We start from the raw sequence: 17834 nt of genomic DNA, 5'->3' as shown, positions 1-17834 counted from the left end.
ACCAGAGGCTGCAGGGACTCTACCCTCTATTTCCCCTAAGAGCAGTGATTCAGTATTCACTAATTCAGTGTTCACTGTGACTTTATAGAACATGCTTACCACAAATAACAAGAATCAACTATACATCAGCCTGTACTCACCTGAGACCTGAGACTGTCTGCATTATGCCATGTATTCATTCATTCAACCAGTATTAACTCGGCTTTTACCATGTGCTTGGCTCTGGTCCAGACTGGAGATTATAGCAGAGGACTAAAAGTAACCTCTGCTCTCAGACAGTGGATAGTCGAGTGCCATTTTCCCAGGAGCAGAGCAAAGTGAAGAGAAAACATTTCTGAGAGATGATGCTGAAGACAGGATCTGACATTATCATAAAGAGAAGATAATTTGGAATGTGACGTTCAGATTAAGAAACTGAGAATTGGGCATTGGATTTGGTGATTCAGAAGTCATTGATGATCTTGACAAAGGGCAGGGTCAGTGGAGTGAGGGGTTAAAGTCTGGTTGGAGTGGGCTTAAGAGATGGCGACGAGAAAGTAGAGACAACAGGGGTAAACTGTGTCGAAGGTGTTTTATTATAAAGGACATCAGCAGAAAGGGACAGTAGCTAGAAACAAAGTCAAAGGAGGTCTTATTTGTGTTTTAGAGTAGAAAATATTTCAGGATATTTGTACTCTGGTGAAGGTAACCCAGTTGGCCTTTAGGTGAAATTTAATGTTGCAGCAGAACAAGGGAAAATCTGCAGAGCCAAACCCTTGAATAGGGTGGGGATAGGCCCGGGATGAGAGGGGAAGGGCTGACCTTTGCTAAAAGCACAGAATGTTTACTCACAGAGAGAGGAAGGCATGCAGGTGTGTGTGGATATAGGCGAGGGGAAAATTGGTAGAATGGGAGGACAGGGATGAAAAGTAGAATCTGATTAAATCCATTTTCTCCATAAAATGAGAAACCAAGCATGGGATGGAAGTGAGGAACACTGAGGTTTGAGAAGAGAGGAGGAAGTGAGGCAGCCATCTTAGAGAGTGGGAAAGTATGCTGTCTGTACAGATGGCAGCAGATCAGGCTGTGCTGAGAGCCTGTTGAGTGATTGTTAAATTGCCATATTATTGACAATAAGATAAACTGCATATTTATGGTACGTCCAACTGATAAATTTTTACAACACCCATGAAACCATCAGAACTAAGATAGTGAATATATCCATTTCCTTCGAAGTTTCCTCATGCCCCTTGGTCATCCCTCCCACCCCAGCCCAGCCCACCCCTTTGTCCAGGCATCCACTGATCTGCTTTCTGTCACTACAGATTAGTTTGCATTTTCTAGAAATTTATATAAATGGCATCATACAGTATGCATTCTTCTTCTCTGGCTTTTTTCACACAGTGCGATTATTTTCATGCATTCCTGTTGTGTATTATCAGTAGTTTGTTCCTGTAATTGCCGAATTGTAGTCCATGGTGTGGATATACTACAATTTGTTTATCAGCTCATCAGTTGGTGGGCATTTGGGGTGTTTCCAGTTGATGGCTATGATAAATAAAGCTGCTATGAATGTATATACACAGACCTTTACATGGACATATGCTTTCAGTTTTCTTGTGTAAATACTTAGGAATGGAATGGCTGGATCATATGGGGAATATATGCTTAACTTTTTTTTTGGAATTTTTAAAAAATGTTTATTTTTGAGGGAGAAAGCATAAGTGGGGGAGGGGCAGAGAGCGAGGGAGACACAAATTCTGAAGCAGGCTCCAGGCTCCAAGATGTCAGCACAGAGCCTGATGTGGGGTTTGAACCCACCAACTGTGAGATCATGACCTGAGCCAAAGTCAGCGGCTTAATGGACTGAGCCACCCAGGCGCCCCCTGCATGCTTAACTTTTTAAGAAACTGCCAAACTGTTTTCTGAAGTGTTTGTAATATGTAACATTGTGTGTACATTCCCACCATGAGTGTGTCAGCGTTCCAGTTTCTCGGTATGCTGGGACAAGTGGTCAGGGAGGTTCTACGTGACTGGAGAATGAATGAACAGGAGTAGTAGCAGGGGTGAGCTGGGAAGTTAGGAGATGGTAGTTAGAGAGTGAGGTGCTGGAAAATGATATTCTTGGAGGTGGTGCATAGTAGGACCATGAAGCATAGGTGGCTGTGGTTGGGGGGAAGAACAAGCTCTTTGAGGTGAAGATATTAAGGAACTGAGGGGTTAAGGTATTAGATGATTCATCCATGTGGATGTTGAAATCATCAAGATTAATGGTAGGAACACCACAGTCAGCTAAATGAGGGAGGGAAAGTGACCAGGAAAATAGTGGTTGGCTGAAATAAGGAAGAATGAGGGCAAATAATCTGGTAAGATATACTGGAGATTTCTATTCATGTATTAAAATTGTTAAATTATGAATATTATCTTATTTATTTATTTATTTATTCATTTATTTAGTGTTTATTTATTTTTGAGAGAAAGAGCACAAGTGGGGGAGGGGCACAGAGGAGGTGGGGGACAGAGGACCTGAAGCAGGTTCTGCACTGACAGCGGCGAGGCTGATGGGGGGCTCGAATTCATGAACCGTGAAATCATGACCTGTGTCGAAGTCAGACACTTAACCAACTGAGCCGCCCAGGTGCCCAAATAGGAATATTATTTTAGATAGTCAGAAGACCATATATAGTACACATATAATACCTCAAGAAACAGAATATTACCTAATATGAATTGCAACTACAATAAATGAGTATCTCTTAGGCTGTGCTATTCATGATAAAATGAGTAGTAACAACTACCAGTGATATGAAAGATCATGTATGGAGTGCAGACTATGCGGGAGACTCTGTACTAGGCTCTGAAGAGTTAATTCTTACCACAGTGGCCCCCCAGAAAATTGGCACTGTTCTTTCCATTTTATAACCAGTGAAAGTTGGAGTAGAGAAAAAAAAAGAAATAGAACATTACCAGTACCTTTTATTTTTTTTAAGTTTATTTATTTATTTTGAGAGAGAGAGAGAGAGAAAGAGTGCGAGCATGGGTGGGGGAGGGGCAGAGAGAAAGCGAGACAGAGGATCTTAAGCAGGTTCTACGCTGTGAGCATGGAGCCCAACATGGGCCTCAAAGCCACGAAACATGAGATCATGACCTGAGCCAAAACTAATAGTTGGATGCTCAACTGACTGAGCCCCCCAGGTGCCCCACCAGTACCTTTTAAATACCCTTAGTGCCCTTTCCACTTGCTCTGTCTTCCACCTTTTGGCCAAGATAACCACTAGACTGATGTTTGTATTTATCATTCCTTGTTTTGGTTTATGGTTTACCTCCTTTTTACTTCTGCATGGTTTTGCATGTGTTTTTTTGAGCGATATAAAAATGTCATACTGCACAAATTCTCTCTGCAAGTTTTCTTTTTTGCTCAGTGAATCATTTCCTGATTCATAAGTATATCAACATTTGTGTTGATTCATGTAGCTGTAGTGTGGTTTTCACCGCCTTAAGGTATTCATTGTGGGAATATTCCACAATTTATTTGACCATTGTATTTGACTTACAATTCCATATTCTATTAGGAGGAATACTCTATTTGTCTCTGAGTGTACATGTGTGAGAAGAGTTTCTCCAGGGTAGGTCTTGGATTTTTTTTTTTTTTTTGTAAGAGGAGAGAGGTTTGAAAATGGCAAAAGGGAGCAAAGAAAGCACCAACCCATTTCCATCCACTGGTGTGTGTGGGTGTGGGAGGCCACAGAGGGAAGAGTGTTGTTGAGTCAGTATTCTAAGGCTTCAGAGTTGGAAATCTTTGCCTTGCATCAGGGAGATCGTTACTTGTGGGGTCCTTGTTATTCCCAGGGTGACTTTCCATAGGGCATAACCTGGCTTTTGATCACCTCTGTGGCTCCATACGGATGCAGTAGATCCATAACACAACAAATAATCAAGACTGACTCAGGGAATTCAGACCTAATTCAAAAGAATTGTGTCTCACGTGATGCCTGTTTTTGTGAGGTCTGTAATACCTTCTAATCTTATAAATCCTCATCATCTTCATCATCTCAAATCCATCATTTGTTCTATTTAATCAGTCAATATTTATTGAGTGTCTTAGGTGTCAGGCGCTATGTGGAGTCTGGTAACACCAGTATTAACAAGAAAAACCTGTTTCCCTGAGTCAGCTAAATGAGCTGCCGTGCAACTAATGGTGACATCAAAGTTGTTGAAGCAGGGTCAGCCCTGGCTTGTGTGGGTTGCCTCCACACTCCAAGTTCCTCCTATACCCCAACCCTCTCAAAACTACCCACTGGAGCACTTTCCATTAAAAGTAAGGAATGGTCAGATGGACTCTCTTGGAAGCATAAAGCATTGAAATTATCAGTCATGCATCATTCTTTAACAAATGTATGTGTCAGAAGCTTGGCTTTCATTGAAGATATGACAACGAGCAGATACATATGGGCTGTGACGCTAGTGGAACCTGTAATGGGTGAGGTGGACTTTGATCAGATGTACATTTAAAGTCACATTTAAATAAAATATCAAACCATGATAAGTACTTGGAAAGAAAAGTGCACAGTGTGATGAGAACAAATGATAAGGGGTCTGACCAAGCCTGGAAGGGAGGAGAAAGAGCGTGAGCTTCCTAGAGACAGGGGTGTTTGAGTTGAGATCTGGAGGATAACTAGGAGTTAATTCGGCAAAGAAAGGCAGACAGAGGAGGAGTGTTCCGGCAGAAGGTGCAGCAAGATCAAAGTCAGGAAACTAAATGCATTATCACTAATCTCAGGTGGACCCTCAGGGCTTCCCAGCAGGAAACAACGGTCCCCTAACCAATGGCTTCACTCTCCCATTCTTCTCAACTGTTTTACTCCTTCTCCTTCCCACTCAGATTGCTGTATCTCCCCGGTCCTCACCCTCAGCTGATTATTTTGTGTCCTATTTCATGGAGGAAACAGAAGACACCAGAAGAGAACTCACCCAAGCTCCTACTGTCCTATCTGCTGACCTCCTGCATCTGCACATGCACACCCGTCGGAATGCAGGAACAGCCCTGGCTCCTGCTCACAGCCAGCGGCTCCACTTGTGCACTGGAACCCAAATCCTCTCTACTTTATAAAGAGCATCTTATAAAGGAGCAGTTCTCTCTATGAATCATTCCAATCAGCATTGAAAACGTAACTTTTCCCATCTCTAAAAAATAAAAGTCCCTTCTTGACCCCGTTTCACCCTCCCCACCCATTTTTCTCCTTCCTTGTACGTTAAGCTGTCCCTTAAAAGTCGCCTAGATTCACAATTTCCGGTTTGTCACCTTCCATTATCTCTGGAGCCTGCTGCAGTGACGCTTCTGCTCTCATCCCTTAACCCAGCTTGATCTTATCAAGGTCACCAGTGACTGTGTCTTACTAGAACCAGGGGTTAAGTCTTATCTTGATTTTTGTGATGGCTTCACAACATTTAGCAGTTGTTCAGTCTCCTCCTGGAGACGCTTTCTTCACTCAGCTGGACTGTCGTGCTCTGTAGGTTTTCCGTGTACGCCACTGGCTTTTCCTCACCATCTGCCCTGCTGGTTCCTTCTCTTTTCTATTGTTTTTGAATTTGAGTGCCCTAAGTGTCATGTCTGACCTGTCTCTTCTCTGTTTTCTTCTTTTTTTTTTTTTCTTTCCAAGATTTTATGTTAATTCAAGTGAGTTAACATATAGTGTAGTATTGGTCTCAGGAGCAGAGTTCAGTGATTCATCACTTACGTACAACCAAGTGCTTATCACAAGTGCCCTCCTTAATAACCCTCACCCATTTGGCCCATCCCCCACCTATTTCCCCTTCAGCAACCCTCAGTTTGTTTTCTATAGTTAAGAGTCTCTTAGAGTTTGCCTCTCTCTGTTTTTATCTTATTTTTCCTTCCCTTCCTCTATGTTCATCTATTATTCTTCTTAAATTCCACATATGAGTGAAATCGTATGTTCTCTGACTTATTTTGCTTAGCATAATACTCTCTAGCTCCATCCACATTGCTGAAAATGGCAAAATTTCATTCTTTTGATGGCTGTGTAACATTCCATCGTGTATATACATCTTCTTTATCCATTGATCAATCGATGGACATTTGGGCTTTTTCTATAATTTGGCTATTGTTGATAGTGCTGCTAAATACATTGGGGTGCGTATGCCCCTTGAAGTCAGTATTTTTGTATTCTTTGGCTAAATACCTAGTAGTGCAGTTGCTGAGTCATAGGGTAGCTCTATCTTTAACTTTCTGAGGAATCACTGTACTCCCCTTCTCGGTTTTCATGTGGTGGTTTCATTCATTCATTCTTAAGGTTTTAAATGCAAAGGAGCACCTTCAGCCCAGGGCTTACCTCTCAGATCCAGACTTGTGCATCAGATTGACTGCTCAGCATCTCCACCTGGCTCTCTTATAGGCCTCCCAAGTTGAACATGCCTGTTGCTTAATCCCTTATCTTTCTCCACCAAATCTAGTCCTCCCACAGTTTTCCCATCTCAGGTAAGGGTACCTCTAACCTCCTAGTTTTCCTCTCACTGAGGCCTTCCATGCCCTCCACATTTAAAAGTTCCAGCTTAACTTCTTCCTAGCATTCCTTTTCTCTGCCTAGTGTTTCTCTTCATCACCTGCTTCCTTCTAATGTACTATATGTTTTTGAACTTACTTTATTAACTGTCTTCCTATTGGAATGCAATGTCCCCGAGGGCATATATTTTTCTACTTTGTTCACAGATGGATTCCCATTACTAGAACAATGTCTATCTTATAATAAAAGCACAGTGAATATTTGTTGAACAGTGAGTCCCGAGGCAGTGAAAATTTGGAGTAGAGAACACATCAAGAGACCTAAAGAAAGCCAGTCTGGCTGGAGGAGCCCTTACCTGCCAAAGGCTGAGAAGAAAAGAGCAGATTTAAAAGACCAAGAAAGAAGGCCAGGGAGGTTAAAGTAGGGAGTGAGGCAAGAGAGTATTGTCTAGAAATGTCTTAAAGAGTGGGACAAAGGATAAATAAGTTTGGATCTAATTGAAAAAGTCAAAGTCTCAGAGTATGAAGATCTGGGACAGAGAAGTCTAAGCAGAGCACCATGGCAGTGAGTCCTTTAGCAATCAAAGAGCAACCTTGGGGACCTTCAGAATGAAAGCGCCAGGAAAAGCAGAGAGTACAAAAGAGTTCTAAAGATGAATTAGATTATTTCTGCTCAAAAGAGCAGATTAACCTCATAATGACCCAAACTAATAAAGTGCCTCTCCCACACACATCTCTTTATTCAGTGATCATTTAGCACCTGCAACAAAGCTCTGTTCACAAACCTGAGAAGGGTAGGAAGGGAGGGCAGCTCGAAGTTTACAAAGTTGACCCTGCTCTCAAGGAGCTCTTGTTTCTCCCACATTTAGATTCCTGATCCCCATTGCATTCCAGCAGACCAACCGCCCTGTACCAGTTGTGTACTCGCTCAATACTGAATTTCAGCTCTGCAATAATGAGAAGGTATTCCTAATGGATCCCAATACATCTGATATGTCACTGGCAGAAATGGATTATAAAGGGGCCTTCTCAAAAGGTAAGTTGTTTCCTTCACCTACAAAAAGAGACTCTGATCAGACTTGAGATGCTTTAGGACAGGTCTCTGCTCATTAGCTTCCAGGCAACTCTCCCGTGAAGATTCCCCTGGGCTTGGTTTTAGGGCAGCCAAGGTTTAACCAAGGAACAGACCCACATCCTTCTTTCACTCTGTTTCAAAATAAGATTACATATGTGGTGCTATAATGATTGGCAGGGTGGTAGAATTGTGGAAAACACTGGTCTGAGTGGTAAGAAGACTGGAATTCCCAGACTGATTCTAACACACTGTCTTGACTTTGAGTAAGTCTCTCTATCTCTCAATTACTCAGAGAAAGTACGTAGCATGACCCCTACTACGTACCAGCCTCAAGGTGTAAATGTCTACGTCCTCTCCATCATGCTTTCTCTACTGAAAATGATTCCTGTGCTCCCTCCTCACCTCAAATGTGGTTTTCTTGATGTTTCAAAAGGTTGGCTCCTTCTTCTCTTCTCTACTTAAATATGAACCTCCTCAAAGAGGCCTTCCCTGACCACACCTGACAACTGAGCGTAGGCCTCCATTGTTTTCACTTTCACGGAATGTTATTCATTTTTGATAGTACTTCTCACAATTTTTAATATTCTATAATACATATCACATATTTCTTTACTTATTTGTTGCCTATTTCTTCCACTAGACTGTGAGTTCCATGATAATAGAGGTTGTGATCAAATATCAAATGTGCACACCATACCATCAGTGCCTAGGTGCTCAATAAACATTGATTGATTGAATAAAAGAATTAGTCAATTATCTGCCTTTCTTCTCTCAATTACCCCTTCTGCCTTTTTCTTACTTTTAATCTTCTCCTCATATCTGAGTTTTTTCTCTCACCCTATAAACACACTCAAGTTCTGCCTGTAAGAGAGAAAAAAGCATCCCTCAACCCTAACTCCCCTTCAAAGTTAAGGCTGTTTTCTCCTTTTCTTTTCTCTGAGAAACTTCTTCAAAGAGTGAACATTCACTGTCTCTATGGCCCTTCTTCTCTGTCCATCTGTTGCAAGCTGGGTTTGTCCTACCACAGCTCAGACATCTCTTTTGTCAATGACACCAAATTAGTGGGTTTTCACACTTTTCCCTGTTGGGTTTCCTTTGCACCACCCTCACCTGACATCATCTTGCTTCTCTGACCACTTCTCACTCTCCCGCCCTGGGTCTTCATCCTCTGCCATATCCATGTTGCTGTCCCCAGGTCCCATGCTTGGTTCCTTCTGACATCACTCCAGTGCTACCTCTGACCATCCCTATGGCTGGGCCCATCGCTTTGCTCTGAACTTCCTATCTACTACTTCACAGCCATTCCTTAAGAGTCGACCTTATCCCTGATCTCTCCTGAACTTCATTTCCACATTTCCACATGGGGCTCTGGAACTACCAAAGTGCTTCAAATGAATGTCTTTCAGATGCCTGGAAGTGTCTAGAACTGGACTTATCTTCCTCCAGACATACTCCTGCCACATCCACTGCCACAGTGATTGCATCATACTCCAGGTGCCCAGGGAAAAAACCTCAGGATTGTCCTCCTGTCTGTCATTAAGATCAGTGGAATCTGACTCCAAGACATTTCTTGAGTTTATCCCCTTGATTCACAGCTATGTTATAGATACCTATCTCTCACAGAGCCCCCTTCCCAATCTCTGTGACTCTAGACCCTTTGTCTTTCCTCCATTCTCCATGTTTCTGAAGCCCCAGTGTGTTGATATTACACCCATGCTTAAAATCTTTCAGTGTTCCCTATTTCTTACACACCAAAGTCCAGCCTCCCCAGCATCCTTAGCCTATCATCCCAGGAGTGTCTCCTGCTAGAACCTGTGAACAGCCTCCTCTCTAGTCACACTGACCTACTCAGTGCCACATAGCAAATGATCTGGACAAGCATTTGGAGTCAGACTGATTTGTGCTCAATTTCTTATCCCCCCACCTTGTCACAGATACAAAATCTTGGACACAGTATTTAAAATGTGGATAATAACTGGACCTATTTCTTGGGCTCTTGGGAGGAATAAATAAGATAGTATAGGTAAAGAATGTGGTGCCATAGCAGGCACTAAGGAGACAGGAACTTTACTAGGACTCATGCCCTTCCAGCATTCAGTATTTTGTGCATGGACTTTCTTTTGCCTCAAATGCTCTCCCCAGTCTCCTACTTCAAATGTGCTGTCTGGCAAATGCCTACTCATGTTTTAGGATACTCATGTTTGTTTCCTCTTTAAATCTTTCTACACCTCTCCCCAGGCAGATTTCTGTGCTTGGCTATATGCTCACATAACATTATGTTCCTTCCTTTATTGTGGTTCATAACAGTACAGTATTGTGGTGGCTAATAATGTGGGTTTTAGAACCAAAATACCTTCACTTTGAATCCTACCATCACCACTTACTAGCTCTGTGACCTTCAACAAGTCCCTTAACCACTCAGTGCTGCAACTTTCTCATCTCTAAAGTTGTAAGCACTATGTGAGTTCTCATATTGGAAGAACTTAGTACAAGACCTAGCAAATCATATGAGTCTGATAAATGTTAGCTACTTTTAGCAATTGGTTAGGGTTAATTTCTGTCCTCTCACCTGTATCTCACCCACCTTTGTTTCCCCTGTGCCTAACAGTTCTTGATACACCTTACATGCTTACTTAATGTTTGTTGAATGAAAGAAGCTGTAAATGAATGAATATTTCAGGGGCACTTGGAAACATAGAGCTCTTCATAGAGATGTACTTTTGACTCTGAGGGAGTGTGTTAAATCCTTTCTACCCTTGACATTTCTTTCTCTTTACTCTTAAAGTCTGACCTAATTAATGCCTCTCAAATCTTTCCAGGGCAAATCCTTTATGGCCGAGTACTTTGGAATCCAGAACAAAACCTTAATTCTGCTTACAAACTCCAGCTGGAAAAAGTCTATCTTTGTACCGGCAAGGATGGCTATGTGCCTTTCTTCGATCCCACGGGTACAATCTACAATGAGGGGCCGCAGTATGGATGCATTCAGCCCAACAAACACCTAAAACACAGATTTCTGCTGTTGGTATGCTAACTATTTGTGTTCAACAGCTGACACTCGAGTTGATTTCCTCAGCTATGAATTCTGCCTAAGCAGATAGAACCCCACTCTTGATGGTATTCTCTCTATACATATTATTATTGTTCATCTCTGATCAGCTAAATGCTAGTACATATTACCAGATGTGCATGGTTATGGCAGGTAACAAGACAGGCTTTTATTAATGTCACAAGAAAAGGAAAGTCAAGGCCAGTGTTTCTCAAAGTACAGACCAGAGACTTCTGAATATCCCTGATTCTCTTTCAGGGAATCCACAAGGTCAAAACTACTTTCATAATATGATGATGGCTGCTTTTCTTCACACTAATTCCCTCATGAATATAGAGAGTATGAAAGGTTTATTGATATGGTTTCAAATTCCACATTATAACTAATCTTTTAAAAATACTAATTACCAAGTTTGATTTAGTATGAAAACAGAATATCCACAATTATCTGAAAAAGGTATGAAAATATTCCTCCCTTTTCCAACTACATATCTGTGTGAGGCCAAATTTTCTTCATATACTTCAACCAAAGTAACATATTACAGCTGATTCACTATAGAAGTTTTGAGAATCTAGTTCTTTTCCAGAGATTTGCAAAAATGTAAAACAATGCCAGGTCTCTTTTGAGGAGATGGTGGTGACTATAGGTATTTTCCCTAAAAAAATGTTATTTATGTTAACATGCAATGGGTTTTTCATTGCCACTTTAAAATGAATTAGTAAGTATTTTCTAATTTTTCAGTGTTAATTTTAATAGAGTAAACATTGATAGATACAAACCATGTGAACAAAAGACTTTAGTGTCCTTGGTTCGTTTGTTTTTTTAAGTTTATTTATCTATTTTTGAGAAAAGGGGAGAGAGCGAGGGAGAGAGCAAGAACGCATAAGTGGGAGAAGAGCCAAGAAGGAGGAGAGAGAGAGAATTCCAAGCAGGCTCTGTGCCACCAGTACAGAGACTGTTGCAGGACTCGAACTCATGAAACACAAGATCATGACCTGAGCCAAAATCAAGAGTCAGACACTCACCCAACTGAGTTGCTCAGGTACCCATTGGTATCCTTGAGTTTTAAGTGTGTGAGGGGTCCTGAGACCAAATGGTTTAAGAATTATTTGTTTAGATTATCCCACTCTTTGAGCTTTGAGATCTGAGTAGCCACCAAGTGTCCTTCCTTGAAGAGGGCAGTGGTTGACTTAAGGAAAGGGCTTCTGTAGCACATGCCCTCCTGACCCAACCCACTGACCCACCTGCCAGTTCAGTGATTCTATCTTTTTATCTTTTTAAACCTTGCATTTCTTTTTTCTGAAATTCTAGGACCGCAATCAGCCCGAGGTCACTGATAAGTACTTCCATGATGTGCCCTTTGAGGCCCACTTTGCTTCCGAGTTGCCTGATTTCCATGTGGTCAGTAGCATGCCGGGTGTGGATGGATTTACTCTGAAAGTGGATGCACTCTATAAGGTGAGTGTGCTGAGAAACGTAGAAGCATAGGACCAAGGCCACTGTAAAAGTTGTGAAAAGGAAGATGCTATTATCTCTGGACTGTTAGTCTCTTTATAGTGTTCTTGCTAGTGGGTCTTTTTTATTAGTGTTAAGCTTATCATTCACCCCAAACCTATCCCAATAGACCTATTTTCACCACCTATCCCAATAGACCGCAGCAATAATCAAATTCTTTAATTTGCATGTTGTCACTTGTCAGTGTATGCGTCAGGGGTGCATATGGCACTCCAGTTTTTCCTAAATTCTTTTCTATCGCCTTTTTGGCTGTATGCCACACCAGCTGATCTTCACAGGCATGTGGAAAGTGTTTAACAAAATTATACATACAGTATAGCAATTTAGAATGGCAAGAAGTACTAGTATTTGATAAGCAAAAATACTCTCAATCCCAGTAATAAACATGAACTTAACAAGATAAAATTCCACTTTTTCCTATCTCTAAATAGTAGTAATCTATGACCTTGGATTAAAGAACTATTGCCACTCTTTAGAAGTTAGTTCAAAACCATGGAGGCTTTCAATGGGGACAGATGATATGGCAGTAAAATACACGGTGGCTTAACCATTCAGGGGATGATCCAGGAAGTGTTCAGATTTAGGAAATTTTTGTCATGTATCTGCATATTTTGCACAGAGTAGGTGTTTAGCAGATATTTGTTGAACGACTCTATCTTAAATAAAGTTCATCAATAAATAGTAAGTTAGCATAACAAGCTATTGAAGTTCACTGGGAATGAATATGGCTCTTAATACTATTACTTCACTGCAATCAGTAAAGACTAACAAATCATAAGTATTTAGCTAAAAAGGCCATAAAAAATAAATGCTTAGGGCTGTTCCATACACAGGGAAACAGAAGGGAATGTGAATAGCTGGCCCACAATCACCCCAAATTGGAAACAAAATGGAACCTGTAATATTTGGTTCAATTCTTGATTAGTAGACGCCAATCATTGCTAATGCTTTTCTTTTTTTTTTTTTAAATTTTTTTTTTTTCAACGTTTATTTATTTTTGGGACAGAGAGAGACAGAGCATGAACGGGGGAGGGGCAGAGAGAGAGGGAGACACAGAATCGGAAACAGGCTCCAGGCTCTGAGCCATCAGCCCAGAGCCCGACGCGGGGCTCGAACTCACGGACCGCGAGATCGTGACCTGGCTGAAGTCGGACGCTTAACCGACTGCGCCACCCAGGCGCCCCGCTAATGCTTTTCTTGAAACCATTTATCAAGGCTTGTGACGGCAATTGTCTTTCCATATCCTTTCTTTTTTTTAATTTTGTTTATTTATTTGTTTATTTATTTATTGGGAGAGAGAGCACACATGAGTTGGGGAGGGGCAGAGAGAGAGAGAGAGAGAGAGAGAGAGAATCCCAAGTAGGCTCTGCACCATCAGTGCAAACCCCATTGAGGGGCTCAAACTCACAAACCATGAGATCATGACTTGAGCCGAAATCCAAAGTTGGATGTTTAAGGGGCTGAGCCACCCAGGCGCCCCTTTCCATTTTCTTTGTGAAGAAGTGGTCTGTGGGCAGCAGTGACATGTTCAGTTTGTGTCTCTGTTTCCCTCCTCCTGCAGGTGGAAGCAGGACACCAGTGGTATCTCCAGGTGATCTACATCATTGGCCCTGACACCATGGCAGGACCCCGGGTCCAGCGCTCTCTCACAGCCCCTCTGAGGCGCAACCGGAGGGACCTGGTGGACCCTAGTGGCCGTCTGACCCTTGACGATTCCCTCATCTATGACAATGAAGGGGACCAAGTCAAGAATGGCACTAACATGAAGTCCCTGAATCTTGAGATGCACGAGCCGGTTATAGCTGCTTCTCTTTCCCAAACTGGGGCATCTATCGGCAGTGCCCTGGCCGCTATCATGCTTCTACTTCTGGTGTTTCTAGTGGCTTGTTTCATCACCAGGAAATGCCAGAAGCAGAGAAAGAAACTGCCCACAGAGGACATTTTGGAGGAATACCCTCTGAACACCAAAGTGGATGTGTCTAAGAGGAGCTCGGACAGGGTGGAGAAGAACGTGAACAGACACTACTGCACCGTGCGGAATGTCAACCTACTGAGTGAAACTGAGGGGGCTTATGCACTCAAAGGTGCTAAAGTAAAAAAATTGAATCTGGAAGTCAGAGTTCACAACAATTTGCAAGATGGAACAGAAGTGTAATGGGGGAGACCAATGTGTATTTTTTTTTCTAAAACCATTTTTATAAAATGGGGGAGGGGGAGGGGAAATACTGGTATTTTTATAATCTTGCAGATTAAAAAGGGAAAACTATAGCTTTGAGTGGCGGGAGGCATACATCACATGCATCAACTCACAACTGAGCTACCTCATTAAACAAAGAACCATGAGACCCCAGAGTTTTGGAGCAGCCTTCTTTTGGTGGATCCCTTTAATAGTGTCAGCAGCTACAGACTGCACCTTCCGTAAGGCTGGTCTTAGAAAGCAACTATCTCCGTATGGGGCAGGGTGTAGACTATTCACCTAGCTGATGGAATTCAGCAGACTGGGAAATGTATGGTGGCAGATCTCCAGAGGGGCAGGGAGCAGGATGTTCAGGGCCATTGGTTTCCTCCCCCACCTCCAGCTTTCTTCTACTTGGGCTTTTCCTGGGCCTGTGGACAGCAGTTTGGATTGCTGACACTCAGATTCCATTCAAAATTCTGCTAATCAGCACAACCTATATATTTGCTCATTGCGTCTGCTTGACAGCTTGCACTCCATGGCCTCGAACTGTCCTTTGCAAGTTCAGAGCCTTTTCATCTGGGGGTTTCAAGGTTCTCTAGATGAGAGCTCTTTTCCACAACTTGCGGGGAGAAACCTCAGGACTTCCTCTCCCCCACCCTCCCCCCAACCTGTTAGATATCTGGCACAGCAGAACCCCCCAGAAGGGCAGACTGAAACCCTGGGGGAAGAGGGAGACTGACAAGCACCTGAAACATATTAGTGATGGACTGTACCGAGGCCAAGGGGTGCATCCCTGTGCCCACCTGGTTTACACTGCACCAAGGACACGTGAAGACATCCTGCCTGACAAAGAACGCTGCAAAACAAGATAAAAAACAAGGGGTTCCTTTTGGTAGCTCAGGCATTTATTTTACCATATCAGCACATGACAAAGCCATAAACACATGGCTTTAAAATGATTTAGTGTTCAAATAGCAGCTTAATGATTTTGTATGAAGTATGCACATGGCTTGCTTTTGTGTTTCTTGTTCGTTTTTGCCTTACTGGCAAAAACATAAGCATGCATGTCATGTTGTTTTGAAATGAAGGCACAGTTTCATTACTGAGGAGGAAAAGACATGTTCTCTTCCTGATGCATGGCACACCATAATCACTGAGCAAATAATAAGAGCATTCATGTTGTGTAATATTTGTATTAGAATGACCCAAGCCCTTTGAGGACATTCCAAACTGCAAACGCTTTGGTTCTAAAAGGTTCTAAAAGAAAGACCGAGCCATGAAAGGTTTTAAGCATCTCTACCAGACTCAAGCTCTTGAGTAAAGGACCTTGTAACCTGTGCCTTTGGTTCTTCAGCAGTGCCTTGCACAAAACAAGCACTCCAGAAATATCTGTTGCTAAACAAATGAATGGTGTCATGGGTGAATGGTAGAGGAATAAATTCGGGAAGGGGAGGTGAGAGATGATGGTGGCAATTTCACAAGGGAAGGTAAAGAAGAAAAAAAAAAAAAAACCCCGAAACTGTCTTTTCTGCTTGGAAAAGTAAATCTTTGTGATTGTAAAGTAATCTCATTGGGACAAAGAAGCACCACTTGACATAGGCATGAATCTAGCAGTGGTCTTAAGGAGGATTGAATAGAAAAATCATAATAATGTATTAGCGGAAGATGAAACTGAATCAGCCTCCAGAGCAGAGCAGGCTTTTAGAGGAAAGTCTGACTTAGCTTTCTGAGGTGAGTGAAGTTTTCAGGAGAGGATGGATTGAGGTGAGCCCAGAGCCTAAACCTCCTGACTGGTCACGTGCTAGTTGAGACCAGCTTGGGCAGTTTGGGGCAGAACTTCTGTATCAGCCTCGTGAACATCCAGAGTTGGCGTCTCATGGCTGGAGGGCTTATCAGCCAGGGTGGAATCATCTCCAGAGCAACCTAGACGGTTAATGCTAATTCTGCAAGGACAGGAAGCCTATTGTTTGTGGAACAACTTTTGACTTGGCCTGTTATTTATCGTTCCTAGTTGCCAGAATGCTTACACATGAAAGCAGCACCATTTCATTTGCTCAAATATTCTTCTTGCACATCCCTTCCACTATTGCTAAGTAGGACACACGCATGGGAAGAATGCAGACGTGTGGCAGTGCGAAGCTAAGGTGGGAAAAAATGGGGACTGAGACCTCCAAGTGCTCTGAGCCTCCATGTTTGTGGTCTGGAGTGATCAGGACAACATCCTGTGAGGACCTTGGGATGGTGAACTCCCTGTGTGAGAGGAAAGCCTTGGACCATTCCTGCCTCCCTTCCATCCTGCACTTTCCCCCACTACAGACCCTTTTTCCAAATGCTGATACTTCTCTAGTGGATGCACACTTATTAAATAGAAAGTGTTAAGAGATGTGAAGCTGGGATTTCCTCCTTTGATACAGCTTTTCCTTTTGTTTATGTTTTATATTTCACAATAGGAATCAGATAATTTGGTGACTGATGTGGGATTATATTTCTGTCCAAGCCCTCTTTTCGATTTCTCTTACTCGCTCACTAATGTGTGTGTTTTACTAATCCTTTATACCATGCCTTTAGGCGAGAAGGAACAAAAAACCCTCAGGGGTGGCTCTTTGCTTTCTCATGCTGGCTGTGAAGGCTGAAAGAAAGAAGAGTCGGCACCTTTTTTCTGTCCTTTTATCGACCCCCGGAGGTCCTGGAGCCTCCTGCGGACTCCTATTCTTGGGTGTGGAAGTGGTGTTGCAATGTGTTTGCATGGTCATATGATATTTAGTCTCAGTGTCATGTAGCTGTTCATTATTCTTGGGTACAACACACATGCTCAGACTGAGTGAAACATTTGTGGTGCTGTCAACCTGATTTCTTGACTCAAATGATTTTTGTATTTCTAATACCAACTTGTGTGTTATGAATTTCTGATTTCTCCAGTAGCATATGCCACTATATAAATTTGTATTAATAAATGACAGTCTGGTTGCATTGTTTTTGCCATGGTCTTTTTAGATTATTCATCTCATTAGCATAAGACATCGCTTTTGAGATGGCAAAATCATCCCAAAGTTTGAGGCAAAGTTTTTTGGAGAACACCTGCCTGAAGGGGTTGAATCTGAGACACATATTAACCGTGCTAAGAGCAAGATGAAGAATAAACTACACAGCCCAGATCATCATAGTTCATCTTGTGCCATCAGTTGAAACCTCAGTACCAAAAGGAATAATTAAACTCTCCAAGTGCTAGACAATAAGTGGTTATTTACACAGAATTTATTACCCTCAAACCCTCTTAGGATACTTGATAGAGTGTGAAAATGGCTGTGTCCTTTTATGCACGCCCCCAAATTTGTTAAGTGCCCCTAACTCACCCTGGAGATGACCAAGGCTCAAATAAATTGATCGGCATGGGAAGGGAAAATGGCAGAGTCAGAAACCAAGGGAGCCCAGACAGTCTGGGCTTCCTACAAGCCTGTGCATTTGTGTGCCTGTCCCCTCTGGGAAGATGCTTTATATAAAAAACCAAAAATACTGC

The 17834-nt window shown here is 42.3% G+C and overlaps 1 protein-coding gene across 1 annotated transcript in view; it reads left to right on the top strand.

The window, feature by feature from the left end:
• The window catches only part of FRAS1 (Fraser extracellular matrix complex subunit 1), a 438063-nt gene extending 420771 nt beyond the window's left edge, over nucleotides 1-17292 (top strand). Inside the window, exons 71-74 of the mRNA XM_086704782.1 lie at nucleotides 7369-7535; nucleotides 10394-10599; nucleotides 11935-12081; nucleotides 13700-17292. Coding sequence (XP_086560908.1) covers nucleotides 7369-7535; nucleotides 10394-10599; nucleotides 11935-12081; nucleotides 13700-14293 — 1114 coding nt within the window. The 3' untranslated portion in view covers nucleotides 14294-17292. The remainder of the gene's footprint in view (nucleotides 1-7368; nucleotides 7536-10393; nucleotides 10600-11934; nucleotides 12082-13699) is intronic.
• The last annotated feature ends 542 nt before the right edge of the window (nucleotides 17293-17834 follow it).

The sequence above is a fragment of the Puma concolor genome, chromosome B1 (genome assembly GCF_028749965.1).
Source record: "Puma concolor isolate L17-30 chromosome B1, mPumCon1.1.hap2, whole genome shotgun sequence".
Classification (NCBI taxonomy): Eukaryota; Metazoa; Chordata; class Mammalia; order Carnivora; family Felidae; genus Puma; species Puma concolor.
This window is presented reverse-complemented; position numbering and strand designations above follow the sequence as displayed.